General features: G+C 35.2%; 1 protein-coding gene across 6 annotated transcripts in view; it reads left to right on the top strand.

Annotated features, from left to right (window-relative positions):
- Positions 1-26,979, top strand: part of LOC145279928 (85/88 kDa calcium-independent phospholipase A2-like) — a 421,383-nt gene that overhangs the window by 267,467 nt on the left and 126,937 nt on the right. For 4 of the 6 annotated variants that reach the window (XM_080131500.1, XM_080131499.1, XM_080131501.1 and 1 more), the window contains exons 14-17: positions 8,343-8,464; positions 9,956-10,110; positions 13,019-13,180; positions 16,044-24,249. In XM_080131500.1, the coding sequence (XP_079987626.1) occupies positions 8,343-8,464; positions 9,956-10,110; positions 13,019-13,180; positions 16,044-16,259 (655 nt within the window). In that variant the 3' untranslated portion in view covers positions 16,260-24,249. Of the gene's footprint in view, positions 1-8,342; positions 8,465-9,955; positions 10,111-13,018; positions 13,181-16,043; positions 24,250-26,979 lie in introns of those variants that run through there. The other 2 variants (XR_013868488.1, XM_080131502.1) reach the window with 2 other exon arrangements.

Here is a 26,979-nt window from a genome sequence, read left to right as displayed (position 1 = left end):
AGTTCTATTTCAGTTCAACCAACTTGCCGATAACAACCTGCAGCTGATTCGATAGGACCTTTGCCAAAATCTTTAACTCTGTGTTTAGCAGAATTATGGGCCTGTAATCGTCTAACTCTTCCCCACCATGCCCGTCACCTTTCCTCAGCAATGTGATCACTCCCTTGATGACCTGCCCCAGGATGGATCTCTGAGCAAACCAATGGTTGAACACATCTGTCAGAAGAGGCAGAAACATGGGTGACATGCTCAAATGCAGTTCGTATGGCAGACCATCAAGTCTGGCAATCTGTCACAGCTGACCTGCTTCAGCGCAGTAAAGATCTCCTACTCCATTACCCGGCCTTCGCAATTAGCTGCTCTAGCCGCTTGAAGATGGGGAGAGTCAGCCAAATAGTTGCTAAACTCAAGAACCGGAAGATGGGGTTATTGAGTAAATTGCTTCTCGAAATGTTCTCGAAACCCCTCGCAGATCTCCCGAGTCGATTCCAGGGTGCGTCCATCTGGATGTCTGAAGTTTGCAATGTATTTGTCCGAGCCACACCTAGAAATTTCGTGACGCGCGTCAGCGTCAGCGTTAACTGCTTTATTTCCTATCTTTCTAAGCCTAGCTCTGACTACTTGACCTTCATAACACTCGCATAGAAGGTCCTGCTTAGCTAGTTCCTGACTAATCCTATCACCCTCTCCCGTAGCCTGGGCTAGTTTCTGCTCTTCCTCGTCTTGGCCTTATCTAGTGCGAGGCACTGGGCATACTTGACGGAGCAGCTTCTACTGTTGGCTTTTAGACCTAGCCATCACTTATTCCCAGTAACCGCCCCCACTAGTGCCTTTTTAATTAATTCTGTTAACTTATCTTGTATCTCCAGAATGGAGGTGTTTAACTTCCAGTACCTCCCTAATTTAAACCAAGTTCCTAGCTTCAGCTGGGCCATAACTAGTTTATGGTCTGACTGACCTAACCAAGTGAACGTGGGCCAAGATAGGAAATCTATTTTGCCTCTTCTAACTAGTATCCTGTCCAAATAGGTATTTGGATAGGAGGAAACGCTCTTGGTTTATGTTAACATCTCTGCCCTGGATGCTTGACCCGAAACTTGTTAACCAGACCGCATCTAGCCATCATATCAGCCAGGCTGGGCTCGCACCTCTCTGACCTTCTAGTTTTGCCTCCTACCTTATTTAACTCTGGATCTAAGATGGTGTTCCAATCCCCTATTAGCACTACCTGCTTCCGACAGTCTACAAACACGTCGAGTTGACCGAAGAATGAAACCCTCTCGTGAGCGGTGCTGGGTGCATGAACCATGACCACCTGAGGCACAGAATATTTTACAACAACATCAGCCATGACCAACCTGCCCACCATATCTCTATGAACAATGTCGACCGTCGTGGACAGAGTTCGTTTCACTAGCAAGGACACTCCCTTCCCCCGCGGGCTGCCATATGCCAAGAAAACATCGAAGTCCTGGTTCAGCACCTGACAGTCTGCAGAAGAAATTAAATGTGCCTCCTGGATCGCAGCAACATCCACTCCCAGGGACAAGAGGTTGTGCCGGAGGTGAGCTGCCCGGCCCGATGATCTCAAGCCCCTTGCATTCAAACTGACCAAATTTAAAGACATGCTACCTACCTTAAGGTGTGTTGCACTTGGCTCCAAAGTCGGTTGGCATAAGGATGCCAATGTTGTACGCGATGCTCAAGGAGGTCAGGTTTTTCAGGTCCTGGCCTCTCACAATGCCACCAATGTCTAGGGGAAAGGTCAATTTTAGGGCCCTGTAGAGAGATGAATGGATCCACACTGGGACCCTTCCCTTGCATTGTTTTGACAGTTTGTCAAGGAAGGGTCGTTTTTCTTAAATACTTCCATTACCGGATAGGCCCCTTCAACTGCCTCCAGAAGTGACCACAAGTAACTCTTGCAAGCCTCCAGAGTTCTGACAAAAGTTATTAGGAGTGGCGCGTCTGGGAGATTAGAGGGGATGTTGACATTTTTTCCCTCTATCTGTTGGCAATCCAGCAATGGTTTTTAAAGTCTTTCTCTGCTGATGTGAAAGTGCCGTTGCGACAGACAGAGGGTCAATTCAACAAAGTTTTTTTCTTTTGGTCGGTCCGCGAGAGGCAGAGCGATCCTTCCCTCTCCCAGGTTCATTCATTTTTTTTTCTCTTTGCGGTGGGGGTTCGGTTTTCATTGGTGTGAGGGTGCGTAATGGTGTGGTGTCAGGTGTTGGTGTGGTGGGTGTGGTGTCTGGTGTTGGTGTCGTGGGTGTGGTGTCTGGTGTTGGTGCTCAGTTGGTGTGATGTTTATTGTTGGTGCGGTGTCTGGTTTGGGGGTGGGGGTGGGTTTTGTTGTTGTTGTTGTTTGGGATAGTGTATGCTCACAAGGGGTGGGGGTCACCTTTTCTTCTCCTTCTATCGTTTTAATTTTCCTTTTTTTTCTCGGTGGGGGAGTTCCTCCCTCTCATTGGCGGATTCATCTTCCGAGGAGCAGTCCTTCCTTCCTTCTCTTGCCCCCCTCCCGATTCAGTTTGTCCAGGGGCTGGATGTTGTTCTTGGAGTGGCTTGTCCTGCACCTCTTGCTGTTGTTGATGATAATGATGCTTCTGCTGCTGTGGTTGCTGCTGCTGTTCGGGTTGTGACGTCTTTGGTTGCGGTGGTTGCTGGTCATTTTGTTCTGGCCGTTTCAGCGGTATTGGCTGCGGTGGCCATTGTTGTTTCTGCGGCGCCTGTTTTCCGTCTGTTTGCTGGCCGGAATTGGGGGATTTTGTTTTCCCCTTTCACGTTACTGTGATCCATCCAATGCTGGGGGATGGGTCCGCTGGCTTGGTTGTCATCTCTGGGGCACGAGGCTTGTCGGCAGCTGCAGGGGCTTTCGTTGGATTTCTTTTGGGGCAATCCTTGGTCATGTGCCATTGCTGCTGACAGCGCCAGCAGTCTGGTCTCTGTCCCTCTACTATGATGGATAGTAACCCCTCCTCGCACCTCAGTGTCACTGGTATTTTGTTGAAGCCGGCTCTGTTGAGGCGCAGCTGGAGTATGTAGTCTCTGGTCAGGATGTCCCTCTTCTTGCTTGCTGGACCTACTGACACCACGTCCCCGTACTGGTTGAAGACCGCTCCTAGTTGTTTGGCTCCTAGTAGACAGGGGATGTTTAGCATGGCGACTTTGACTAAGGTATTCTGGTTGGAGTTTGATGTTTCTCCAACACATATTTGTCTTCTTAGCCATCTCTTTGGCTTCTTTTTGGTTTGGGAGTAGGACGTCCCACTTGGCATAGCACCTCTTGCATATGTATTTTGCTAGGATCTTCAGATCCAGGAGGAGGTCTACCATATTGTCCTTATCTACTCATGTGAGACTTCTTTTCTTTGTGTCCAAGGTTACAAAGGACACTATCCTCTTCTTAAGGTCCACTACGGTGCCTGGGAGGGGTTTTATGATGTTCCCCTTCATGAGGTCCTTGCAAGTTGCCTCAAAGAAGTCCCAGTGTTCCTGAGGGGACATTTGGGTTTGTGAACCTCACTGGCACTGGGGGTTCAGGACACTGTCGTCTGGCTTGAATGTTGCTGTTGCTGCTTCTGCTGACCGGTGGTTTGCCTAGGGGGATGAGCGCCAGCCAATCAATGTGAGGTGTTGCCACTCTGCCGGTCCCTGCTTCCTGGGTCTCTTTCTTCTTGCTGGAAGGGGATTGTTGGCTCCTGAGTGTCACCTGCTGTGGTCCACCGCTTACAGGTTTGTTTTCCCCTGGAACTGTCTGTGCCTCCCATTTTGGGGAGGTTTTCTTTATTTGTGTGTCCTCCTGGGGAGCGTGAGCTGCTTGTTTTTCAGCTCTTGGTTCCTCCGAGAGTACTCTGATCGATTCGATAATGGCGTCGATCAGATCTTGGGTTCTCTTGGAAGCACTGTGATCATCTTTTTCTTCTACCTGGGAGCTGTCCTCTGGGGAGTCGAGGAGGAAGCCTTGGTGTTCAGGGAGGCCTGGGGTGCTACGGGCTGTAGCTTGGCTTCCGAAATGGCCGGTTTCTCCTCCTTTTCTGGTGCTGAGAGAAGGAGTGGGAAGTTAGTGGAGGGAAAAGAGAAAGTGTTTCCGCCTCTCCCTCATGAGAAGGTCATAAATTATCAGCTCGAAACCCACCCCCCTGCGAGGGGGGAGAGCAGAGAAAGATGGACAAAGTGGGGGTGCGGACAGAACGCTACCCAAAAAGCTTGTCAGAGTGTTCCAGGCACAAGAATGTGTCGCCAGAAACAGCACTGCCTCGCGCGATATATGTATCAGAACAGATACTACCCTTTGAGATATTAAATCTTTTTCTCAGGCAAAGTTTACATGAACAAAAAACTTAGGCACAAGGCCAACTCAAAAGGGGGGAGTGGTCCGAAGGCCAAGCACAATAGAAAAAAGGCTTGCCTTTTTTCTAATTATTTAGTTATTTATTTGCTTCCCCACTGAGCAAATTAGGTACAAGGCCGTTTTTTAATGCGGAGAGTGAGGGGAGGGGGATAGTGACAATTGGTATGAGGGGTTCCCACTACATTAACCAAAACTGATTGCTCAAAAGCAATGTTCTTATATGTAGGGGCAACCCCACATATAACTTTGATTGCAGCATCTGCCGGAACAGATACTACATTTTGATAACAGAAAAAAGAGCTTGGCCCGACGGCCAAGCAGAAAAAAGACGAGCCTTTTTTCTGCTTATTTAAATATTTATTTAAGAAGAAAAATCACAAATTTTACAGAATTTTAGGGTTAAAATTATATAAAACAGGCAACTAATTCTTTTTAAATGTGGCATGAGGCCAGAAAGGGTGTGGGGGGGAAGATGGGTGTCGGGGGTCGTCCACTTGTCTATTCCCTATCACTAGTTGCAATCACCACAATACCGCATTCACTCTAGGAGTTGGATCTACTTAAAGCCCCAGATGACAATATGTACAATTTTTTTTTTTTTTTTTTTTTTTAACAATAAAATTATATACAATGGCTTTTTTTTTTTTTTTTTTTTCTTTTTGACTTTATATTTACAATGAAATAATGACAAAATGGAAATTGTGATGTGTATTATATATGCGGATGAAATTGTGATGTGTATGATATATGCGGATGATGGGCGGGGATAATGAGAGCCTTAAAAACACCCCAAAATAAAGAAAAATAACAGTAATAAAAAATAAATGAACCAAATAAAACGTTAAACGGTGAATGTGTTAGTACTGACCCACCCTTACCTATTTGATTTTGAAATGCTTCCTGTTTTCCGGTATCGGCCGAAAACAAGGGAGCACTTCCTAAGAGGGAGTGGGCACAGCTACGGACAAAATAAAGGGGGGGGGGAGGGATATTCGGTGACCTCCAAGAAAAATAACATCGGGACGGGTTGGGACTAAAATAAATTAATCAGGACTGGGCTTCTTTGGAGGTATCCTAACACCTAAAAATAAAAATTGGGGACATGGAACTTATTTATACCAACTAGCTAAGGGACTGATCCACTACGGGATTATCTTGATCTGGTCTGGGGGTTGCTTTTACGGTCGGCGTGTGCCATGCCTAGGCAGGGAACACGTACTCAAGCTTGTTTCGTACAAACGCACATAAACTAGCGGTGTGAATCCACCTCCTACTAAACTGTGAGCGAGATAACCTCCTTCTATCGCATCTGATTTTGATTTTAAGTTCGTGTTTAAAATACAAAATCAGATCCCGATGAGAAGGTGGCTCCCCCCAACGCCCTATCTCTATGCGTGAAACCCACACTACTAGTCTAGCTACGGCCAAGGTCGCTAGGAACACCATTCGTTCCTCCCTAGGCCACAAGGGATCTGCGTTGTAGACAACGGATGCTAAATCCAGGATCGTCACCTGATCGGGGACGATGCGAGCCGTGACCTCACTGACATACTCCCAGAATTCACGGAGCTTGGAACAAGTATAAAAAGCATGTTCTACGGTTTCTAAGCTATCTTCGTCGCACCGTGGACAAAAGGGACTAAATACCATACCAATTCTAAACAATATGTCATTCTGCTTATTTAAAAAGAAAATACAACTTTGTTATATATAAGTTGTAGAATTGCATTCATCTGTAAAAAGTTCTAGCTAATTTGCATATTCTTTTAAACATTAATTTGAATTAATTCCCTCTAAGTTTTTTCAGTTTTCTTATGGGATGATCATCTTTAGTTAACTATTATGTGTAATTATATTTATGCAGATATGATTTATACTTGTGTAATATTTGTATAAAAAAGCTTAAAGTAAACACAAGCCTCTTTCTATAAATACTTATGTATACGTATATATTTTTGTTTGAAAAATGTTGCCTATCAAACTCCCTCATCAGTTTTTTTGTCTACAGACATAAAACTTCATATATAGGGTATTTGAACCCATGCAAAACTTTGTATTTGGGTTTTAGTTGGGGAAAATCAGTGCAAAAGTGTGAAAATTTAAAAAATAAAATTTGCCAGGTGAAGATCGAATGATGGCATTATGAATATGTGTGCGTGACATAATAGCTTTTGGTTTATGTTTTAATTTTTAGCTTTGCAGTAAACATGTCTTCATAGTACGGTCATTAACGTCAAAGGAAAAAGTAAATTATAAGCTAAACGTTTTGGTTTCGATTCTCGGTGGTGGCACAAGAGTCATTTTTTTTTCTTTTAACTTTTTAAATCATTACTATATATTGGGCCCAATATGATATAATAATAATTACTAAATATGCATTTATCAAAATATCGTATTTAACACATTCGCTGACAATTATGAGTATTCTTGTACCCTGGCATTTATTTAGCCAATGCATGCTCAGCACGTACGATAACTGTTTTTAACTTGAACTGGCATCTTAAAATAACACATATTGAATAATATGTTTACGAGTTATCTCCTATTTTGGCCCCTGCCATCTATTATGTTTTGTTTTTCTAGCGAATACGTATATAAGTTATAAGTTAAATGATCCACTATGAATAAAAGCTGATTTGAGTTATTTTCATTACAAAAAACATACAAACTGATAAAAACTAACAATTCCCTTAAAAATAAATGATACAAAGTTAATATATATTCCATATTATATTCATATGCATTATTTGTTGACTTTAGTTTTATGAAATTGCAGAAAAATGGCTTGGCAGTGACAATAAATTTGATATAGCTCATGGCTGATAGTGAATGTGCTAAGCATATTTTATGACTGGGCAATGTTGGGCGGCCTACTAGTATATATATATATATATATATATATACACACTAGCGGCCCAAAATCTGGGACAGTTTAGTTTTTTTTTCAATTTCTCCAGAATATTTGGAAGGATTACAACTAAACTTGCATACATTTAACGTATCCCTTATGTTGATACACTGTATTAATTACACTTTATTATGAAGGATAGAAAAAAATTGTATCAATATAAGAGATATGTTAAATGTGTGTAAGTTTAGTTGTACCCCCCCCCATCCCGAATATTCTGGAGAAATTGAAAAAAAAAAACTAAACTGTCCCAGATTTTGGGTCGCTAGTGTGTGTGGGTATATATATATATATAAAAATAAAAGACCCCCCCCCCCTCTTTGGGTTAAGCACTTTGTAACTATATTTTCACCCAATGCATATTTTAGCAATTAAGTGAAACCCATTATTAATTTGTTTTAAACTTATGGTTTTGAGCACTGTAAATGACAAACGGGTGTGGATTTAATACGCACTCAACATGAAATATTTAGGGCACTGATTCGTGGCCCGATGGTTAGAACAGCCGACTGTCAACTCGACGGTTGTAGGTTCGATCCACGGCTGGGGGAAGGTATATGTCTAGCTGCACTGATGAGTTGTGATACAACGAATCAGTACAGTATGTGGGTGACATATATATATATATATATATATAGGAAACAATAAGAATGAAATTTGTTGAGCTTTATATTATCCCGATAAGTCTCTTCTTATAGAATTGAATTTACTCTATTCTCCTAACTCTCTAAGCTATATATATATATATATATATATATATATATATTGTGTTGTCATAGGTATGTTTTATATTTTAAATAATTTTCCAAATAGAAAGTATGCGCAAAATTGTTTACAGGCAATGTTTATTTTAAATCATCCAATGAAATATTACATTTTTCAAACACTGGATCGTCATCGAAACGGAATACCAAGTATGTTCATTTAAGAAGATTTTAGATATTCCCACCAAATATTCCCAATTTCAGCAGTCTTGTGAAACCATTAATTAATTAATAATAATTAATGAATTATTATTTAACAATAATTAATAATATTTATTTCTGGTTTCAATCTTGACTATCACATTTTTTCTTTCAGAGTGATTGTGACTGCTGCTCTTGCTGACCGTATGCCACCAAAACTGCATTTATTCCGAAACTATGTTCCATTACCATTTTTTCCTGAAGACGAGGTAGATTCTGTGAGTACAAAGCCACACGGTAAGTCTTTCTGTTCGCTACATATATTATGATGGCCAACTTGTTTACTTAAATTATAGTTGATTAGAATAATCACAATAATCTCAGAACTAAGGTTAATTTTAGCCTGCATTTGGTGTTATTAAAGTATACGGGGGGGGGGAGCTTTAGGGGAACCATTGTTGATTGACACAGATTTAGTATAATAATAGTAATGAAATATTTTAATGTAAAATAGGTTTGGGCAATCATGCGGGCATAAATTCTGACATATTCTTCTCTCTAAAAAAAAAATTCTGTATAAATTATCCTTGCTTCTAAAAAAACAAAAAAAAAAAAACTATTCTTACCTCAAAGTAAGTTTTACCTCTTTCTTAATCTTTTCTTAACTTTTAATTCTATTCTTTCTCTCTTCTGAACTGTTACTAGAACCTTTAAGGTTCGCCAAAAGGGGACATTTTGGGGCAGTCAAAATACAGTCTTTTTATGTGGTTAAAAGGTGAACTTCAGACTTTTTTATTATTTTTTTCTCCCTCCCCTTTCAATTTATTTTTCATTCTTGAAATAAAAAGTTTGTAATTATTTCAAGTGATTTTTACTTTGTCTTCTTTCTCCATGTCTTACTTGTAAATCGTTATATGTAATTGGTTTTTACAGGTTCTAGTATTCAAATACATCTAATTTGGCTGTTACTAAGTTAAATTCGGGCATATACGCCTGGCCCCTGTGCTTGTGTGGTGATAAAACTTTTTAAATGCACTTGTGATGTAAGGCTGTATAAGCATGTACTAATTTGGCTGTTTACTAAGTTAAATTCGGACAAATAGTCAACGAAAAAGGAAAAAATCAGTTGATAAATAACAGTTGCCAAAGTTGTTTTTGCTTATCTACTGTATGTGTATATATATATATATATATATATATATATTTTATTATTATTTGAGGGTAACCAGTTACATATGGTCGCTACAAATAGCCATCTGTTTCAGTCAAAGAGACTTCCTCAGGCGACCTTTTGACTGAAACAAATGGCTATTTCTAGCGACCATATGTAACTGATTACCCTCAAATAATAATAATAAAAAATATTTTGCTCTTTTTATTGAGCACTATTTAGCAGCCTCGTTGTCTTCATTAGTTCCGACTTTTGAACACCTCAAACCTGAATATAAATAAATATATATATATATATATTTATATATATATATATATATACATACATACAGTAGATAAGTGGTTTTTCTGATCTGCTATTAACTAAACTACCAAGCCAATCAGTTTGAAATTTATACTTGAAACAAACTATGCATAGTTTTAAAACTTCATTTGTGTAAGTGAATTAATAAAATGGTTAATTAATTCAAGACTAACCCTTCAAGACTTGAAAAGCAGTGGAATTTAAAGAGGATGACTGAAAAGCTGACTTAGTTGTATTAAAATATCTAAATTCTTGAAATTCCTTATTATAATTGGATTAATGAAACCTAAAATTGCTTTTTGTTACATTTTTAGAAGAAAAGATCTGGAAAGCTGCACGATGTTCCGGCGCTGCTCCAACCTTTTTCCGTCCATCTGGACCATTTCTGGATGGAGGTTTAATGAGTAATAATCCAACGTTGGATGTATTAGCTGAAATCAATCTGTACAATCTTGGTCGTGAGCAACATGTAAGTATGTACACATATATGTCATTATTTATTTAGGGATACAAAACTTTATTATAGTTGTTAAAAAAGGCAGATTGTTTTTTTTTTTGTATCCATGGTAAAACGAAGGACGGAGGGAAAACATTTAATGGAGGCTGAAAAAAAAAAAAAAATTAAATAAATAAGCAGGTATAGTCAGCCGACAGGTTTCGTCCTCACTTTTCAAAGCCAAATCAAGGTTTTTTTTTTTGTTTTGTTTTGTTTTTTTTTTTGTATAGGGAAACGAATTCAAACAGGGGAACGACAAAAATAAAATCAAACTACCAGGGGGAAAAAATAGGAGAACGACTAAAATAAATCTATCGTTATGATATACATATATGTATATATCACGATTTCCTGTGGCTTGATTCTCTTAATAATGTTATACCTGTACTTAGCTTTGTAAATGTTAAATTTCCCTTCATTCTCATGGGAGTTGACAGTGACCTACAGGTAGCATTTCTTCCTAATGAGGCCAAAGGTAGCTTGGTGGCAGTTCGAATCCTTCACCCAGTAACAAACATCTCTTCCTGCACTGATGATTGCCAAAGCATGAAACACTAGTGTCTGTAGGTATAAAAAAATCATTTTTTATAATCATATATATATGTATAATTGACAAGTGCATATATATTTGCATATATATATACATATATACCAGCAGTTCAGCCCGGCTTTGCTCGGTCCTATGTACTGTTCATAACTTTATGTGCATATGTATATATATATATATTAAAAAGTTTGACTCATGTCCAGGTAACCTACATCTAAAACTTCAAGTGTTTAGGCCCAAAATTGGTGGAGGAGCTTGGTAAAGTCTGCAAAGGTCAACTCTTTCAACTTTGACCTCTTGGCAGCCATATTTTCACCCAAACACTGATTAAAAAGTTTGCTTCATATCAGAATACCTTTTATGTAAAATTTCAAATGTTTAGACACAAAATTGGCTGAATAGTTTGCTAGAGACCGTCAGAGAAGGTCAAATCTTTAAAACTTTGACCCTTTGGCAGTCAAATTTTCTGCCAAAAACCCATTAAAAAAACTTGCCTTATGTTTAAATACACTTTATGTAAAATTTCAAATGTTTAGTTTAAAAATTGGCTGAGTAATTTGTAGAGACCACAGAGGTCAAATTTTTAACTTTGACCTCAATTTGACCCCTTAACATTTATTGTTTTGGGCTCAAATCAAATTAAAAAGTTTGATCCATGTCCTAGTAACCTACTTCTAAATTTCAAATGTTTAAATCCAAAATTGGTGGAGGAGTTTGATAGAGGTTTCAAAGGTCAAATCATTGAATTTTGACCCCTTGACAGCTAAATTTCTGGCTGAAAACCGATTAAAAAGATTTTTCTAAATCTAAATACCCCTTATGTCAAATCTCGAGTCTGTAGACTGAAAATTGACAGAGTAGGTTAGTAAGGAAATGTACAATTTCACTTTTATATAGATATACAATTGACATATATGTATAATTGACAAATATGTGTATTTGCTTATATATGTATAATTGACAAATATGTGTATTTGCTTATATATGTATAATTGACAAATATGTATATTTGCTTATATATGTATAATTGACAAATATATGTATGCATATATATATATACATAATTATATATATATATACATAATTATATGTATATATATATAATTTTATATATATATATATATATAATTTTATATATATATAATTTTATTTATATATATATAATTTTATATATATATAAATAATTTTATATATATATAATTATATATATATATATATATATAATTTTATATAGATAGATATATAATTTTATATAGATAGATATATAATTTTATATATATAGATATAAAATTATATATATATATATATTTTATATATATATATATATATATATATATATATAATTTTATATTAAGTAATGTGATTGATAATTTAAAATTTAAAAATCAAATTATAATTAAATTAAAGATTCGTTTCATAAGAAGGAACAACAACAAAATCAATTATCTGTACGATCGTTTCGGAAAACAATGCTTTTTATTGTGGTAGACATCAAGTTATGTACAATAATTATTATATAGTTTTTTAATAAACAAGGTCTCCTCGTCAGCAAATTGTGAAGGGTTTTTATTAAATTTAAAAGACACCATAAATAAACCTAGCATTAAAAGTAAGGCAGATGTATCTTTTAATTTTTCGCCTTTTGAAATCAGGAACTATGGTTAAAATACTCATTTAGATGTTTGCTATAGCTTTTTACCTTATATATAATTTTATATATATATATATATATATATATATATATATATATATATAATTTTATATATATATAATTTTATATATATAGATATATAATTTTATATATACATAATTTTATATATTTTATATATAATTGATATATAATTATTTGATCCCTGCAACTTATGTCCCTGATAGCAGCCCCCTACATCAAAGTGGCACTGGGCCTTGTTTGGGATGAAAATGTAAAAAAAAAAAAAAAAAGTTGTCAAAGGATGGTTCTATGGAAAATGGCTTTGTGTTTATTTTTGATAGCCTTATAACTTTTTCTTAACCATATTTTGCTCTTTAGTCCTTACATTCCTTGAGCAATGTGTCTGAAATAGGGGAGAAAAGAATTGCTTTTTTCTGGATCAGTTGCTTGAGTACCTGTTATGTAGAGATTAGCAATCTTCTCATAATATTCATCATCGTTCAATTGTCAATCTATCCATCTCATTAACCATTATCTTAGAGTGGCTTTTTGCCTTGATAAGTGGTGAATCATTAGTAAAAAAAAAAAAATGATCATATGTATTTTTGTGTATTCGTTTATTGTCAATATATATGCAGGTTGTCTACGGTTAATTTCTAATATTTTTCATTTATGTTTTTCAGAATATGCCTCCTGAACCCATTGGCCTTGTTTTATCATTAGGTACAGGCCGAGCACCTAGTGTGCCTATTGAATCAGTGGATATTTTCCGTCCAGTAAACTTGTTTGATGTTGCCAGATGTGCAGCAGGGGTATCAACTCTTGGAAATCTCATTCTCAACCAGGTAAGTGGTCACTTTAGTTTGTCTATTTTACAGCATATTAATCCCCTCGCTTTATTTTTATTTATTTATTTTTTAAATAGGGTGGGTGATTTTTTAATATTGAATTAGAATGTAAATGGTTTAGTGAACATTATCAACTATAGCTATACCAGGTGTGTAAATATATTTCTTTCTTTCATTAATATTTTAAACCTGATATTAAAAAAAGTAAAAGTTCAGAAATTAAAGAAATGGATCAATAGGCACAACATGTCGCTTTTCTCAGATTAAATTTGTTTCAATGCGAAGAATGCTATGCTATCTATATGGAAAGTGGGAAAGCAAAAACCAACATTATTTACATATTCCTCAATATTTAGACTTTATTTCAAAACTTCCTCAGGATGAATGATCTTGGGAAGTGTTGAAATAAAGACGAAACCTTGATTAATATATAGATGGTTTTTGGAATACTATTTCCATCGTATATAAGCTGATATGTTATAACATTTCTGGCATAATTAAAATTTTAAATACTGTAATCACGCTCCGAAAATCAACACTTAACAATGTTTATCTACATGTTCACACATTTAAATATTCACTTTATTACATCAGAGTCAAGCTTTATCGATCACAATTAAGATAACATCCAATATAAATATTCATAATCAGTTTTAGAACAAAACAATATCAATACTGAGTATATAAAATTCACATTTTAGCGTGGGATTATGTAAAAAAATAGGAACGATTATATTCAAATCGGTTTCTAATCGTTTTTTGCTTTTTTACAAATTTTTTTTATAATTATTTTTTTATAAGTATTTCATGAAGTAGTATATTTTTTATAATACTAAAAACAAATTCAAAACTATGAAGCAATAACGTTTTATTTATTATTTTATGTAAAAAATAATTAAGTATAATGTAAATTTTTTTATCTGATACTGCTTGTTGCCGACTTTAATTCGCCTATTCCTCTGCATCATCAAAATTTAATTTCTTCAAAAAACCTAATATAAAATATATAGCATGGTCATTTCTTAAATACTTATATATTAGGTGGACAAGAAGGTTCTTGCAAAATTTTTTATTTTGATTTCAAATGATGTATTTTCAAATAAGTTTTCGTTATAATACCTTTACATTATTTCCTCCTCCACAACAACACCCAACCACATGTTGCTTAACCAACTTTGTAGAAGTTGAATGAATTGGGCTATGAAACTCTGCCTCATCCGCCATACTCCCCAGACCTCTTACTTACCGACTACCACTTTTTCAAGCACCTTGACAACTTTCTGCATGAGAAATACTTCAAAAACCTAAGCGATGTCAAAAATGCCTTCAGCGACTTCATTGCCACCAGAACGCAAGGTTTTTACATTATTGGTATAGATACATTTGTTTTGTTTGCATTGGCAAAAGTGTATTGATTCTGATGGTGCTTATTTCGATCCCTAAATTTTTGTTTGAGCCGAGATATGTTCATCTTTATTTAAAAGTTAAAAACTGGAAGAACTTTCTTGTCAATCTGATTGATCGGAATTCTAACTCTACAATTTAACATTTCTGCAATTCATTAAATAAATGACCATCTTAGTTTTTCCATCGCTTTTCATCTCAAGGTCTCTATTGCATTTTCTTATCCAAGAATCGCTTCTCTCAACATGGCCAAATTAACTGATCATCATAAGTTCATGAAGTCTTGGAATATTCAGCCTCATCAATAAGGTATCTGATATGCGTAGTCTTATCTGACCCGACGTTGCATATCCGTCTGATTATTGCTCTCTCGTTATGCTGATGACAGACAAGTGAAGACTGCGTGTGAGTCTAGTATTCACCTCCATACAGCATCACACATCTAACATAGCTGCTTTGTACCACATACATGGTTAATTATTTATTGATTCACCGACTCAATCGGATTTGGACTTAGAATTTATCCTCGTCCGTTCATCCGTCTGTCCCTCCGATCCCAAATTCTCAATAACTACTCATTATATTTTTCTGAAATTTTGCATGAAATTACAACTACCCAAGGGAGGAGATGTAACATTTTCGGATTTTTGTTAAAAATTCTGGTTGCATCCCCAGGGGGTCAAAAGGGGTAAAAATTGGCCCAAAATAGCACTTCTCGGGACATAGAATCTTTTCCAACCATTAGATTTTGCTGAAAATTACCCAAAAGCATTTTTTTTTTATTTGTAAAGATTAAAGATAAAGATTTTTAATTGATTTTTTTTGTAAAGATTAAAGATAAAGATTTAAAAAGGTGTCACTTATAGGCGAATTACTATTTCACTTTCTGGTGCTAATGCAGAGAGTGATCCGTGCTATTTTTTAAAATCGTATTTCCAGGTTTAATTAAAGTTTTATGATATATTTTTTTATTCAATTGTAAGGTTAAAGTACAGAATAGATACAAAACACCCTCCCCCTCCCCATGTTAAGAATGGCATTTTAAATAATAACCTTATTATTTCAGCATGGATCACTTTTTGCATGAGTACCCACTTTCTAAATAAAATAACTTATTCCTTTCGATTTGTGTATTCTAACCCATTTTCCATCATTATACAAAGTTTTAATTCAATAGTTAAAAATTTGATTACCCTCGGACTTAATTGGCTGATATAGAGATATACTCAGTGACATGAAGAGTCTTTCGACTAACTACTTTATTGTATACCCTCAAAGACTCATGTATTAGTTATACTAAGAAAAGGAAATAGAATATGATTGAACCTCTCCTCGAATATGGATGCTTGGGGTCACTATTCTTTGTAATCTCCCTCTTCTATACATCTAAATGCAACTGAATATGCTTAATGATCTGGTTGAGGCTTGTAAAGAAACAAATGTTTTCCTGTTTCAGGTAACTAACGCAGACGACAGACCTGTTGTGCAAGCTCGGTCATGGTGCAGTATGCTTAAAGTGCCTTACTTCCGATTCAATCCACAGCTGTCTGAAGAGATCCAGCTTGACTGTCATGACAGCAAGGTCATTGTCAACATGCTGTGGGAAACGCAAAGTTATATTGTGGCCAACAGTTCCCGGATTCAAATGTTGGTCGATTTCTTAAAAAAATGAACCCTCATCCCTATCTCTATTTATTGTCTCCTAACTCATGCACCCCCATTCTCATATTAACTTTAAAAAAATAATTAGATTAATATCAGATTATCATGAAATTTCACAATAATGACAATGATCCATGAAATTTATTTTTGAAAATCAATTTTTTTTATATATATATAATTTAATTGGAATTCATTATTGAGACGAGTATTATTTATTTATTGTGGACTATTATCTTCATCTTTTTTTGTTGTTGTTTCATAATGTTTCGGCCAACTATTCCTCTGGCTTTCATCAGGTGGTAACCGCAATAGGATAGGAACTCCGAATCTCCTAACTGCATTCTCAGCAATTACTGCCATCCATAGTTGTTGTCTCACCACGTTTTGTCCAAGTAAGCCTCTGGCCGGCTTTGGGTAGGATTGAAACCGCTATCTTCAGACAATTCTCACCTGGAACCAAAAAAGAAATTAAAAGTGTAAATTAGAATTTAGAAGTAAATTTATTGTTCGACAGAATACTCTAACAACAGTTTTTATAAAATCCTTATTTCATGGAGTTTCAAAGAATGATCTTCAGGTAACTAACGTCTCTATCCACTGCGCCACGATAGAGACATTGAATCTCTAGCTGTGGATGGCAGTAATTGCTGAGAATGGAGTTCGGAGTTCCTATCCCGTAGCAGTTACCACCTGACAAAGGCCAGAGGAATAGATGGTCTAAACGTTGTGAAACAACAACTAAGAAAGATGAGGATAACAGTCCGCAATAAATAAAGTTTTTTTTGTTTTTTTACATACAACTACACACGGCCCACAATTATGTACATTTCTCAAGCTCTTCAGAGTACTATCCCAGTCTAATAATATCTAAATCCAAAAACGTAGAACTGCACGCCTGTGGAACTCTGTTTCGTTTTCCTGCTTTCCAACTGACTACAATATGGTTGTCTTCAAGTCCAATGTGAACAAATTCTTGATGAGCCATCCCCTTAAGTAATCCAATTTACCAAATTTCTACTACTATCGATGACTGACATGTTCCCCTTGACCACTCTACACTCATTAACCCTTATCCTCGAGTGGCCACCGGGCCTTGATAAGTGGTGACTCCTTTGTAAAAAAAAAACAAAAAAACAGCCACATACAGTTTTTTTTTATTTTTATTTCCTCGTTTTATAAGAGTTTTGCATTAGTTTGTTAATTTAATGTAGACATATTACTTTGGGGGTTTAAGACAGTGATGTAAAATATTGTGAGTTAACATATTGGGGTAAAAACTTGCTTTTAGGAGTGAATAGAGAAAGTGAATCAAAATGAACCGAAGAAAGAAAGAGAGTAGCTATTCAAGACATTTGCTTTTTAGCATTTATCCAATTCAGTCACTACAAGTTCTTCTGAACACCTACTGCTCACTTAGGTTTTGTTTTCTTTCTAACATATTTATGGATGTCTTTTTTGACATTTTATATTTTATAACACTATTAGTAGACTGGGTTAGTATTCAGGGGAGATGGATAAAAATTATAGGTTATTTGGGCCATCTATAATTTAAATCTCACCTGTCTGTTTAAATGTATGTATGTATGTATGTATGTATGTATGTATGTCCGCCTAAAACTTTCGACAGAGGCGACAGATTTTCATGAGATTGGTATTGTTTTGAAGCTCGACCCTTCCGACAACAAATACAGAAAAATTGGCTAAAAATATTAATTCCTTCATCCTCAACAGGGCATTTTTTCTACGAGGATAGATATTTTTGATTGATAGTCTTAATTTAACCCTTCACCACTCCCGGTTTAGGAATGGATGCAACGGCAAAGATGTCACCTTTTTTTTTTTCACTTTTTTTCCTCCTTTGCAGTACAGGTTCAAGCCTGCCTGCCTGCCTACTACCACTTTAAAAAAATTTTTTTTTTTTGCTCAACACACACCTCCAAACACCTGGTCAACGCCAGGCTAGTTCATAAATATAATATTCTGATTTTTAATAAATAAATTTTATATGGATAATAATGATGTTTATAAATAATAAAACAAAAAATGTCTTTAACTCTTTGTGCCAGTAAATCTAAGATGAGTGTGAAAACTTATGAAAAGTATTTTGTGTGAAAAAAAAATCAATGATTTTGTTGGAGTTTGTATTTTTTTAATTATTTATTCACAACAAGTTTGCACAAAAGTTATTCTCAGTGATTCACTGACAATAACAAGTGGTGTTCTCTAGAGTCTGAGCGATGGTAAGTCTCCCCAGGTTTCTAGCACTCATTGCAATGATCATTGCAAATCGTTTTGCATTATCGCACAGCCGTTTACCATAGAATTCGTGCTGACACATGGGTGAGCAATCTTTGTCAGACTATTGATGTTCCATGATCCTTTTTTTTCTTCTCCTTACCTAGCGTTGCCCGGGACTCTTTTTACTTGAATTGATAATTTATGAAACTGAAAGAAGATTTCTTTGCCTGCAAAATAAAAAAAACAAAAAAAAAACAAAACTTTTTTGAGTTAGGAATAAATGTAAAAAAAAGAATATTTTGTGTCTTCATTATAAAAAGCTAAAAAGTCGACCTTTTTTTTAAATTTTCCTTTTCTCTGATTCCATGAAAATAAAAATCAACCATGATTTTACTTTATTATATAGAAAAATAACAGGGCTATCTGGTGTTGCCCAGGGAAAAGTGTATCATATTACTATTATTCGCTTAGTCTATTCCTCTTTTTTGACACACACACACACACACACACACACACACACACACACACACACACACACACACACACACACACACACACACACACACACACACACACACACACACACAGATTGCTTGAGGAATAAATTGGCTTAACTCTATATCAAAAAATCAGATACTTTCCTTTAATTAGTAGCTGAAAAACAAACCAGACCCCTTAACGAAATTTGTTCCAGTTTAGGATCAAAGAATGAATAATTTTTTCTAAATTTTTGATATTATTCATTTGGGCAAAACTGATTAAGAAAATACCAACTTTGGTTCTTTGTTTTGTATTTTTTTTTTTTTTAACTTTTAGCTGGATATACAAGCATATATACATACAGACAACTGCCCTTTATACATTAGATTGTTAGTTAGAGTAAAAGACATTATTTGTTTCATCTATTTAAAAATGAGGTGTCAAAGACCCAGTTGAAATTAGTAAGTTTGTTTCTCGTGGTGTGTTTCAGCCATTAAATCATCCTCAAAAAGGTTAATTTACCATAAAAAGTCCATTCAATATTTTACAGATAGATGGGAGATGCTAACTATCACTTTGATCAGAGTGGGAGTAACGAAAGCAAAATCTTAAATTTTGCTTTCCCAGCAGATGTAGTTTAGAATCGTACTCAGAATCTTGAAATTACAAAGGAAGTGAAAAGATTATTGTTCTTAGTCATCTGTATTCTCGTGAGATAACTGATACCCTATGACATGAAATCTGTAATCCTGCATTCACCATTTCGTATGAATCAGATGGTTCTATTATTGCCATTGGCTCTCTGAATGTCTTTCTAATTAGAATGCTTTTAACGCTTCTGAATTTTTAAGATGAGGATTGGTTATTCGTATTATTTGGATTCATTGGACTACTGTTCTCATCTTGAGTGTGAAAAATCAATTGTAAAAAGTAAGGTTCAATCCTTGTAATTGAAAAATCAATTGTAAAAAGTGATATTCTTCTGAAGGTTCAATCCTTGGTGTGGGCGAATGAAAAATACAATTGTAAATTACTTAAGACCTCTATCCAGTCATGGCTGACGGAACACGAGCACGTTACCCCCATGAAGTAAATAAAGGATTCTGCTCGAAATTCCGACCAAATTCCAGAGTTTGACAGAAACATTTCCGAGTTCAACAAGATACACCTGAGGAAGGTCGGAGGTTACATCGACTGAAACGTTTTGAAAATCACACTCGAGATGAGAACAGTAGTCCGATGAATCCAAATAATAGAATGCTTTTCTAGAAAGACATTAGATATTTACAGGAGAAACCATGTGAAGGTTGCCAACATCTTAAGTTAAAGTGCTTCTATAGAACAAACTGGATTCATCCAGTTTGTTGTCAGTTTGTGTCGTTAACCATTTAGCTACCATCGCCTCTTGATGCCTGTATGATGAAGCACGGTTTGAGCAGTCTCCAACTGCATTTGTCCTGATCTAGTATTGCATGGATCCAATAGCAAACGAAAATCCAAGATGAATGAAAGCAATGATGGAGTAAGCAGAGAAGGACTAGTTTTGTTTGAAGAGTTTTCCTTCTCTTTGATTTGTTGCCTACTTAAGCTTGAGTTTCATGAACCTTTCTATTTCGCCCAGAAGAGAAAATGATTTTACAGCTACTTCTGCTTTCAAAATTACAGAATCTGTCATTCCGAAATTATTTTTTTTAAATTCCATTTTCACCCCCACACAAGGCACAGTGCCACTTTGATGTGGGGGGGCTACTATCAGGTACAGTAATTGCAGGGATACTATGTAGAGAGTCGAGCAGCAAGATGTCTATTCACATTACACTTGAACTTCTGCATGTCAGTACAGTTGTGAAAACATGAACCCGGAAGGGAGTTCCAGAGTCTAGCAGTTCTAGGAAAGGAACTATTAGAGTAGAATGCTTTTTTACATCTAGGGATCTCTACTGTGTAGGGGTGGGACTTGGCTGCTTGTCAAATTTGTTGGGAGTATTTACGTTTAGGGGGTACAAGGGTTTGTAGTACGTCAGAGCATCCACCATTAAAATACTTGTAAAACAGGCTGAGAGATGCAACATTTCGTCGATGAGACAGTGGTTGAAGCTTGGATGAAAGTTCAGGACCTATTAGGTTGGCGACTTTCTTTTGAACCCTGTCCGGAGCGAAAATGGTTGCCCATCAAATTATGTTGCTTAACTTTGGTATCTGATGAAAACTGTTGTTTCAACATAATATAACTGTAAGCTAAAAGAAGATAGTGTAGTATGAGTATAGTGATATACATTTCTTTGCCTGCCTTGAAAATCAGCATTCAGATCCTTGGGAATAATTCTTTGAAAATATGAAATTTATTTTATTGTTAAATTCTTGTTTTTTGCTAATGTTTATACTTAATTTTTTTTTAATATTAATATTAATATTTGTACTAATGTGTGTGCAGATTAACTTACAAAATATTTTCTGATCCGTATCAACTCGTACATCTGGAGGGGAAATTTGTTAGTCATATTTGAACATACTTTTTCAGGAAAAAAAATGTTGAATTTTTCAGGATTTAGGTGTTCTTCAGAAGATAAATGACGATATATATATATATATATATATATATATATATATATATATATATATATCAGTGGCGTACCTATGTAAAATGGCGCCCATGGCAAAGTTTGAATGCGCGCCCCTTCTTAATAATTTATACCTTAGATATACCTAACTACTAATTTTAATTTTTGTCAAGCAATTTTTGCGCCCATGTCAGAGTGGCGCCCATGGCATGGGCCATCCCTGCCATACCCTAGATACGCCACTGATATATATATATATATATATATATATATATTTGGAAAACATTTAACTTTATATTTGAACTAAAGCTGGCATATATTGTTTTATTTTACTTCATTTCTAAAAGGTTAGACACAAGGTCAGAAGTAAACTTCCTGAAAGTGTTTCTATGAAATGACCTGGATTCGAACCTGACATATCCAGGTTTTCAGTCCGTGTTATTAACCGCTTAGCCAATGTCATCATTAGGCAATAGGTTCAGATGCAAAAAAAAAAAAAAAAAATTAGAATTTACTAATTTTTGCATGTTTTATGGTACTTTATAAACAAAATTTAGATAACACTAACTCTTTTGTTCCCTTTGATTTTATATGCATTGTTTATTTAATTTTATATCTTTTGTGATGAATTTAATTCGATTTTCATTTTCATATTTGAACAAAGATTAGAAAAAGATAATAATTTAGAAACATAGGAAACGCCTGACAGAGATTGTATTTGACAGAAACATAACGTAGAGAACTTTTTTTTCTTCTGAAACTTCATGTATGTATATATCCTCTCCAGATGCTTGGGTTGACTCCCACTCTGACTGGAGCCTGACCTATAATCATCGTTTTTCCTTGAAAAAAAAACATGGTTAAAAAATATGTGTTCAGAGACCGGTTAAAATGCAGATTTATTTTTAAATAAACATATTTAAATTCAATTTTTTGATCCATATCAGAGTTTTCATTAGAAAAGCACAGACTGTTTTTAATTAGTATGATGTTTCAGCCGCAGTATTCTGTTCTTATTAAAGATTGGTATTTTTATGAGTCTGATTCCAATGGTCCTGTTCTCTGGAATGCGTATAAAAAAAGGACCTATTATCTGTACGTTCTTGATAAAGACTATTATATGGGCCGTAAATGAGAATTTAAATAAATTTTTAATAAATTCATGTATCTGATTTAACTTAATTTTAATTTAATAAATTATGCATTTGCAGCAGAGAAATTAATTTCCAATTTCTAGGAAAATGTTCCATCTACAATAAAACCTGCTATACACGTTTGAAAGTTGAACACACGCCTGATGAAGGGAAGACATCTTGAAATATAGTATCACGGACACACCACCTGACCGTTTGAGGCAAGTAAGAATATGCTACATTATATATGGGTTACCATTTGGGAATTCTAGGCGCTGTATGCGCTCTCTGCTTATCTCGGCATTTGTTTTCAGTCGTCCTGTACTTTGCTTGCCACTGGTATTTAACAATGTCGTCTCAGGAGAAGGGTGGTTGGAGATTGCGCACCTCCTGCCACAAAAATTTCACATGCAAGCAACCGTTTGTGGGTATCCATAGTCTGTCCAAGACTGAAGGAGCCTGCTTTTATATATATATATATATATATATATATACACATAAATTGGATAAAAAAAATGAAACTAAATAGCTGGTTCCATCATTATACCTTAAGTTGCGTGAGTTTGAGTTGAGGCTCTCCATCACACCTTTGGATTGTTCTGCCTTCTATAAACTTAAATTTCTTAAATAAATATGTACATTTAAAAAAAAATTGCATTTTTGACTGATCTCTGAACTGTTATATCTTTCAAATTTCAGTGCATTCAAACATTGGAAATACTTTTACTACTTACTCATGGTTTAATTTTGTTTTGTTTTATTGTATTTTATATTCTAAGCCTTACTTATCTTTCTACTCTGGTCAGTTATGCACCAGTATCATTTCTGATGGTATTTCACCTCCATGGGTGAAATAGCAACTTGTGTTCAATTTATCATATTCAATGTGTTATGTTTTTTGTATTAAATAATGCATAATAAAAGCAAAAAAAAAAAAAAAAAAAAGATCTGATATCTTGCAAAACAGACAAAGTGAACGTTAATTAGCAATTACAAAGGTTTATGTCAGAATGACCTAAGAGTTGACCTCAATTGTACCCTGGGCAAACTTGAACTTCAGTGACCTTACAATTATAAAGCTCCCCCAAAACATGACATAATGCTCCCTATTATATAGCACCTTTGAGTGACGACACTAATGTAATGTACTTGCAATAACCCTTATCCCTGAGTGGCTTCCGGGCCTTGATAAGTGGTGACCATTGTGTAAAAAAAACCAAAAAAAAAAAACCTCAAATATTCAGATGTAGATTTACATATGTAAAGACATCCGCATATAAGTAGGCATATATTCACACACACATACACGAAAATATAAGACAAGTTAGCAGGTAAAATGCAAAAAAATCAGTATATGATTGAAGGCTAAATTTTGATGGCAATGGTATAAGTCTGGCAAGATTAATGTTTGATAGTAGAGTCTTATTTAGTTGTTATTGTTGAGTAGGGGACATGAGATTATTAGATGGGCACAGAGGCAACATTATTTAAAGTTATTTAAAAATAATTTTGCCTCTAGCCTATCATTATAAGATAGTATTTTTTTTTTTTTTTTTTTTTTTGCTAATAAAGACGTTTCATGCAAAAACTCCTGCACTAAACGTGTAATGGATGACTTATTTGATTACGGTCACTGAGCATCATTTTTTTCTATCCAGGGCCCGTTTTATTCAGCCTCTCATCCCAACCAAATCCCCAGAAAAAAATGATTTTCAAATCTGACATGAATCTTTGTAATCTTTAGAAAGACAAACGAAAAAATCTATTTTATTTTTAAAATGTATTTTTAAGTTTTTGTTATTTCCTACTAATATTTTAAATGCAAAAATTTTATGGTGATTAAAAGAAAATATGTTTTTTGCAAATCAACGTCTTGTGTGATTCAATATGTTTATATACATTCGTCATGGGGGACGATCCTCCATTCTTCTGTTGTACTTCAGTTCAAAAAAAAATTTTTTTATCACTATTGCATTCAAGGATTTCTATAATAGATTCCATCTTCCTGATCTACATTAATGATCTTCCAAATAACATCATTTGTAGACATTTATGCTGATGACACTACCATCCATGGTAGTACATGAAAGACCGTAGACGACCAAGTTCTCTCTGATTCTCTCTCTTTGATCTTGAGCTTGTGGTACAATGGGGAAAGAGGTGTCTGGTTACTTTTAATGCATCTAAAACCAAGCTTCTATCTTTACATCATCAACACTCTGATCCCCATCTGGCATCAATTGAAATAAATGGCTCTCGTCTTGGGGAGGCTTCATGTTTTGACAAGCTTCTGGGCTTGACATTTACTCGCGATCTGAAATGGAACATATTTATCATATCCATTGCCAAGGTCACTGGAAAAATGGTAGGATCCTTTTACCACTCCAGTAGGTATCTCACTCCTGATGCAATTCTCTACCTATATAAAAGCCAGGTATGGCTAATGATGGAGTACTGTTGCCACATCTGGGCTGGAGCTGCTAAAAGCATCTTATCCTGCCTTGACAGAGTTCAAAATAGACTTTGTAGCTTAGTGGGGGTATGTCCTTTTCTCTTCTCTGCAACCTCTTTCCTACGGAAGAGACGTTGCGAGCATATCTCTGCTTTATCATTATTTTTATGGCAAGTGCTCATCTGAGCTTCAAGTTATGGTCCCTCTTCACCAAACTTTCACAAAAAACACTCGTCTAGCCAAAATTATTATCAATAATTTCCCCCACTCTTTATCTGTGCCTAAACCTAAACGTAGATTCCATGACCAAAGCTTCTTTCTTAGAACTACACGCCCGTGGAACTCTCTTCTGTTTGCTTGCTTTCCAGCTGACTACAATCTGATTATCTTCAAGTCAAATGTAAACAAGTTCTTGATGAAACGTCCTCCTAAGTAATTCAATTTACAAAATTTCCACTACTTATGTTTACTACGTTAAAATCACATTGACTAATGTATACCCATTAACCCTTATCCTCGAGTGGCCTCCAGGCCTTGATAAGTGGTGATTCCTGTGTAAAAAAAAAAAAACCCCAAAAACAAGGCTGAAATAAAAAACAATGCCAAGATAAGCGGAGAACACATACAGTGCCTAGAATTCTCAAATGGTCATCCAGGTGGTATTACCTAGGGTCAACATTGCTTAACATAGGTGATCTGATGAGAAACGGTGTGTCAATCTGATTATGCCGAATAATATATATGTGTGAGTATGTATGTATGTATGTATGTATGTATGTATGTATGTATTTTACTTCAGTAATTAGTGCAAGAAAAACACAATATGCCGGACATTACTACAGAAGAAAAGATAAGGTCGTCAGTGATGTGGTACTGTGGGACCCTAAACACGAAACTTGAAGATCTTCCTGTGTCATGAAAGATAGACTTGGGGAGGGAAAAAGTTATTTTGGTCCTGGCAACCCACCCAATACAATGATGATGATTGATATATATATAAGTTAAGAATATATAGCATAAAGTTACATAGGAACTTTATAACATTATCAAGTCAATAAGGGTTACAAAAAGAGGAATAATAACCTCTTTAGGCCATGGCATTTCTAAGCTAAATGCGTCTCATCAGAAGAGGAGAAAAAGCTGGAATTATACAAAAGTAAAGGTAAAAAAGATAACACCGACTTTGAAAACATTCAGATTAGAAATGAAAAAAAACTTCTTTATATTAAAATTGGAAAAAAATATTATAGGGGGTGGGGCGATATGATGAGGATAAAAGAAGGGACAAAAAAAAAGCAATACAGGCTAAAAGAATATACAAAACAACATAAGAAAATGAAATGCTAAGAAATTTTACTTTTAATTTCCAAAGATATTAAAAAACATTTTTAATTTTTAAAAATTTCAAAAAGAAACTTCCAAAATTAAAAAAAAACTTACAGTAGAGTTCTGATAAAAAAAAATTTAATTATAGAATATAAATAAATCAGGACAAATTAAGTACACAGACGTAAGAGAATGAAAAAGAAGTTAAAAAGTAAATCAACTCAAGTTTTAGAAAAGTTAGTCCATCAGTAATTAGGTGTACTCCAGGATAATATATATATATATATATATATATATATATATATATATATATAATTATTTTCCACAATCGAACCAAAGTCGCAGCCCACAAGAGCCAAGAAAGCCAACAAACCAGAAGTCCAAGACTCGAGTTTCGCATTCATTTGGGCTCATCAGTTAGACACATCCACGCTCAGGATTTGAAACCCGAGCTTCTTGCATGCTAGGCAAGCACTCTACCAACTGAACAAACCCGCCACACACATAAGAATGTCTATTAACTTACACAGATTAAGCAAC

This window comes from Euprymna scolopes, chromosome 7 (genome assembly GCF_053919585.1).
Source record: "Euprymna scolopes isolate OS-2025 chromosome 7, ASM5391958v1, whole genome shotgun sequence".
NCBI lineage: Eukaryota > Metazoa > Mollusca > Cephalopoda > Sepiida > Sepiolidae > Euprymna > Euprymna scolopes.
Note: the sequence above shows the minus strand (reverse complement) of the source record. Positions and strands in the feature narration are given on the sequence as shown.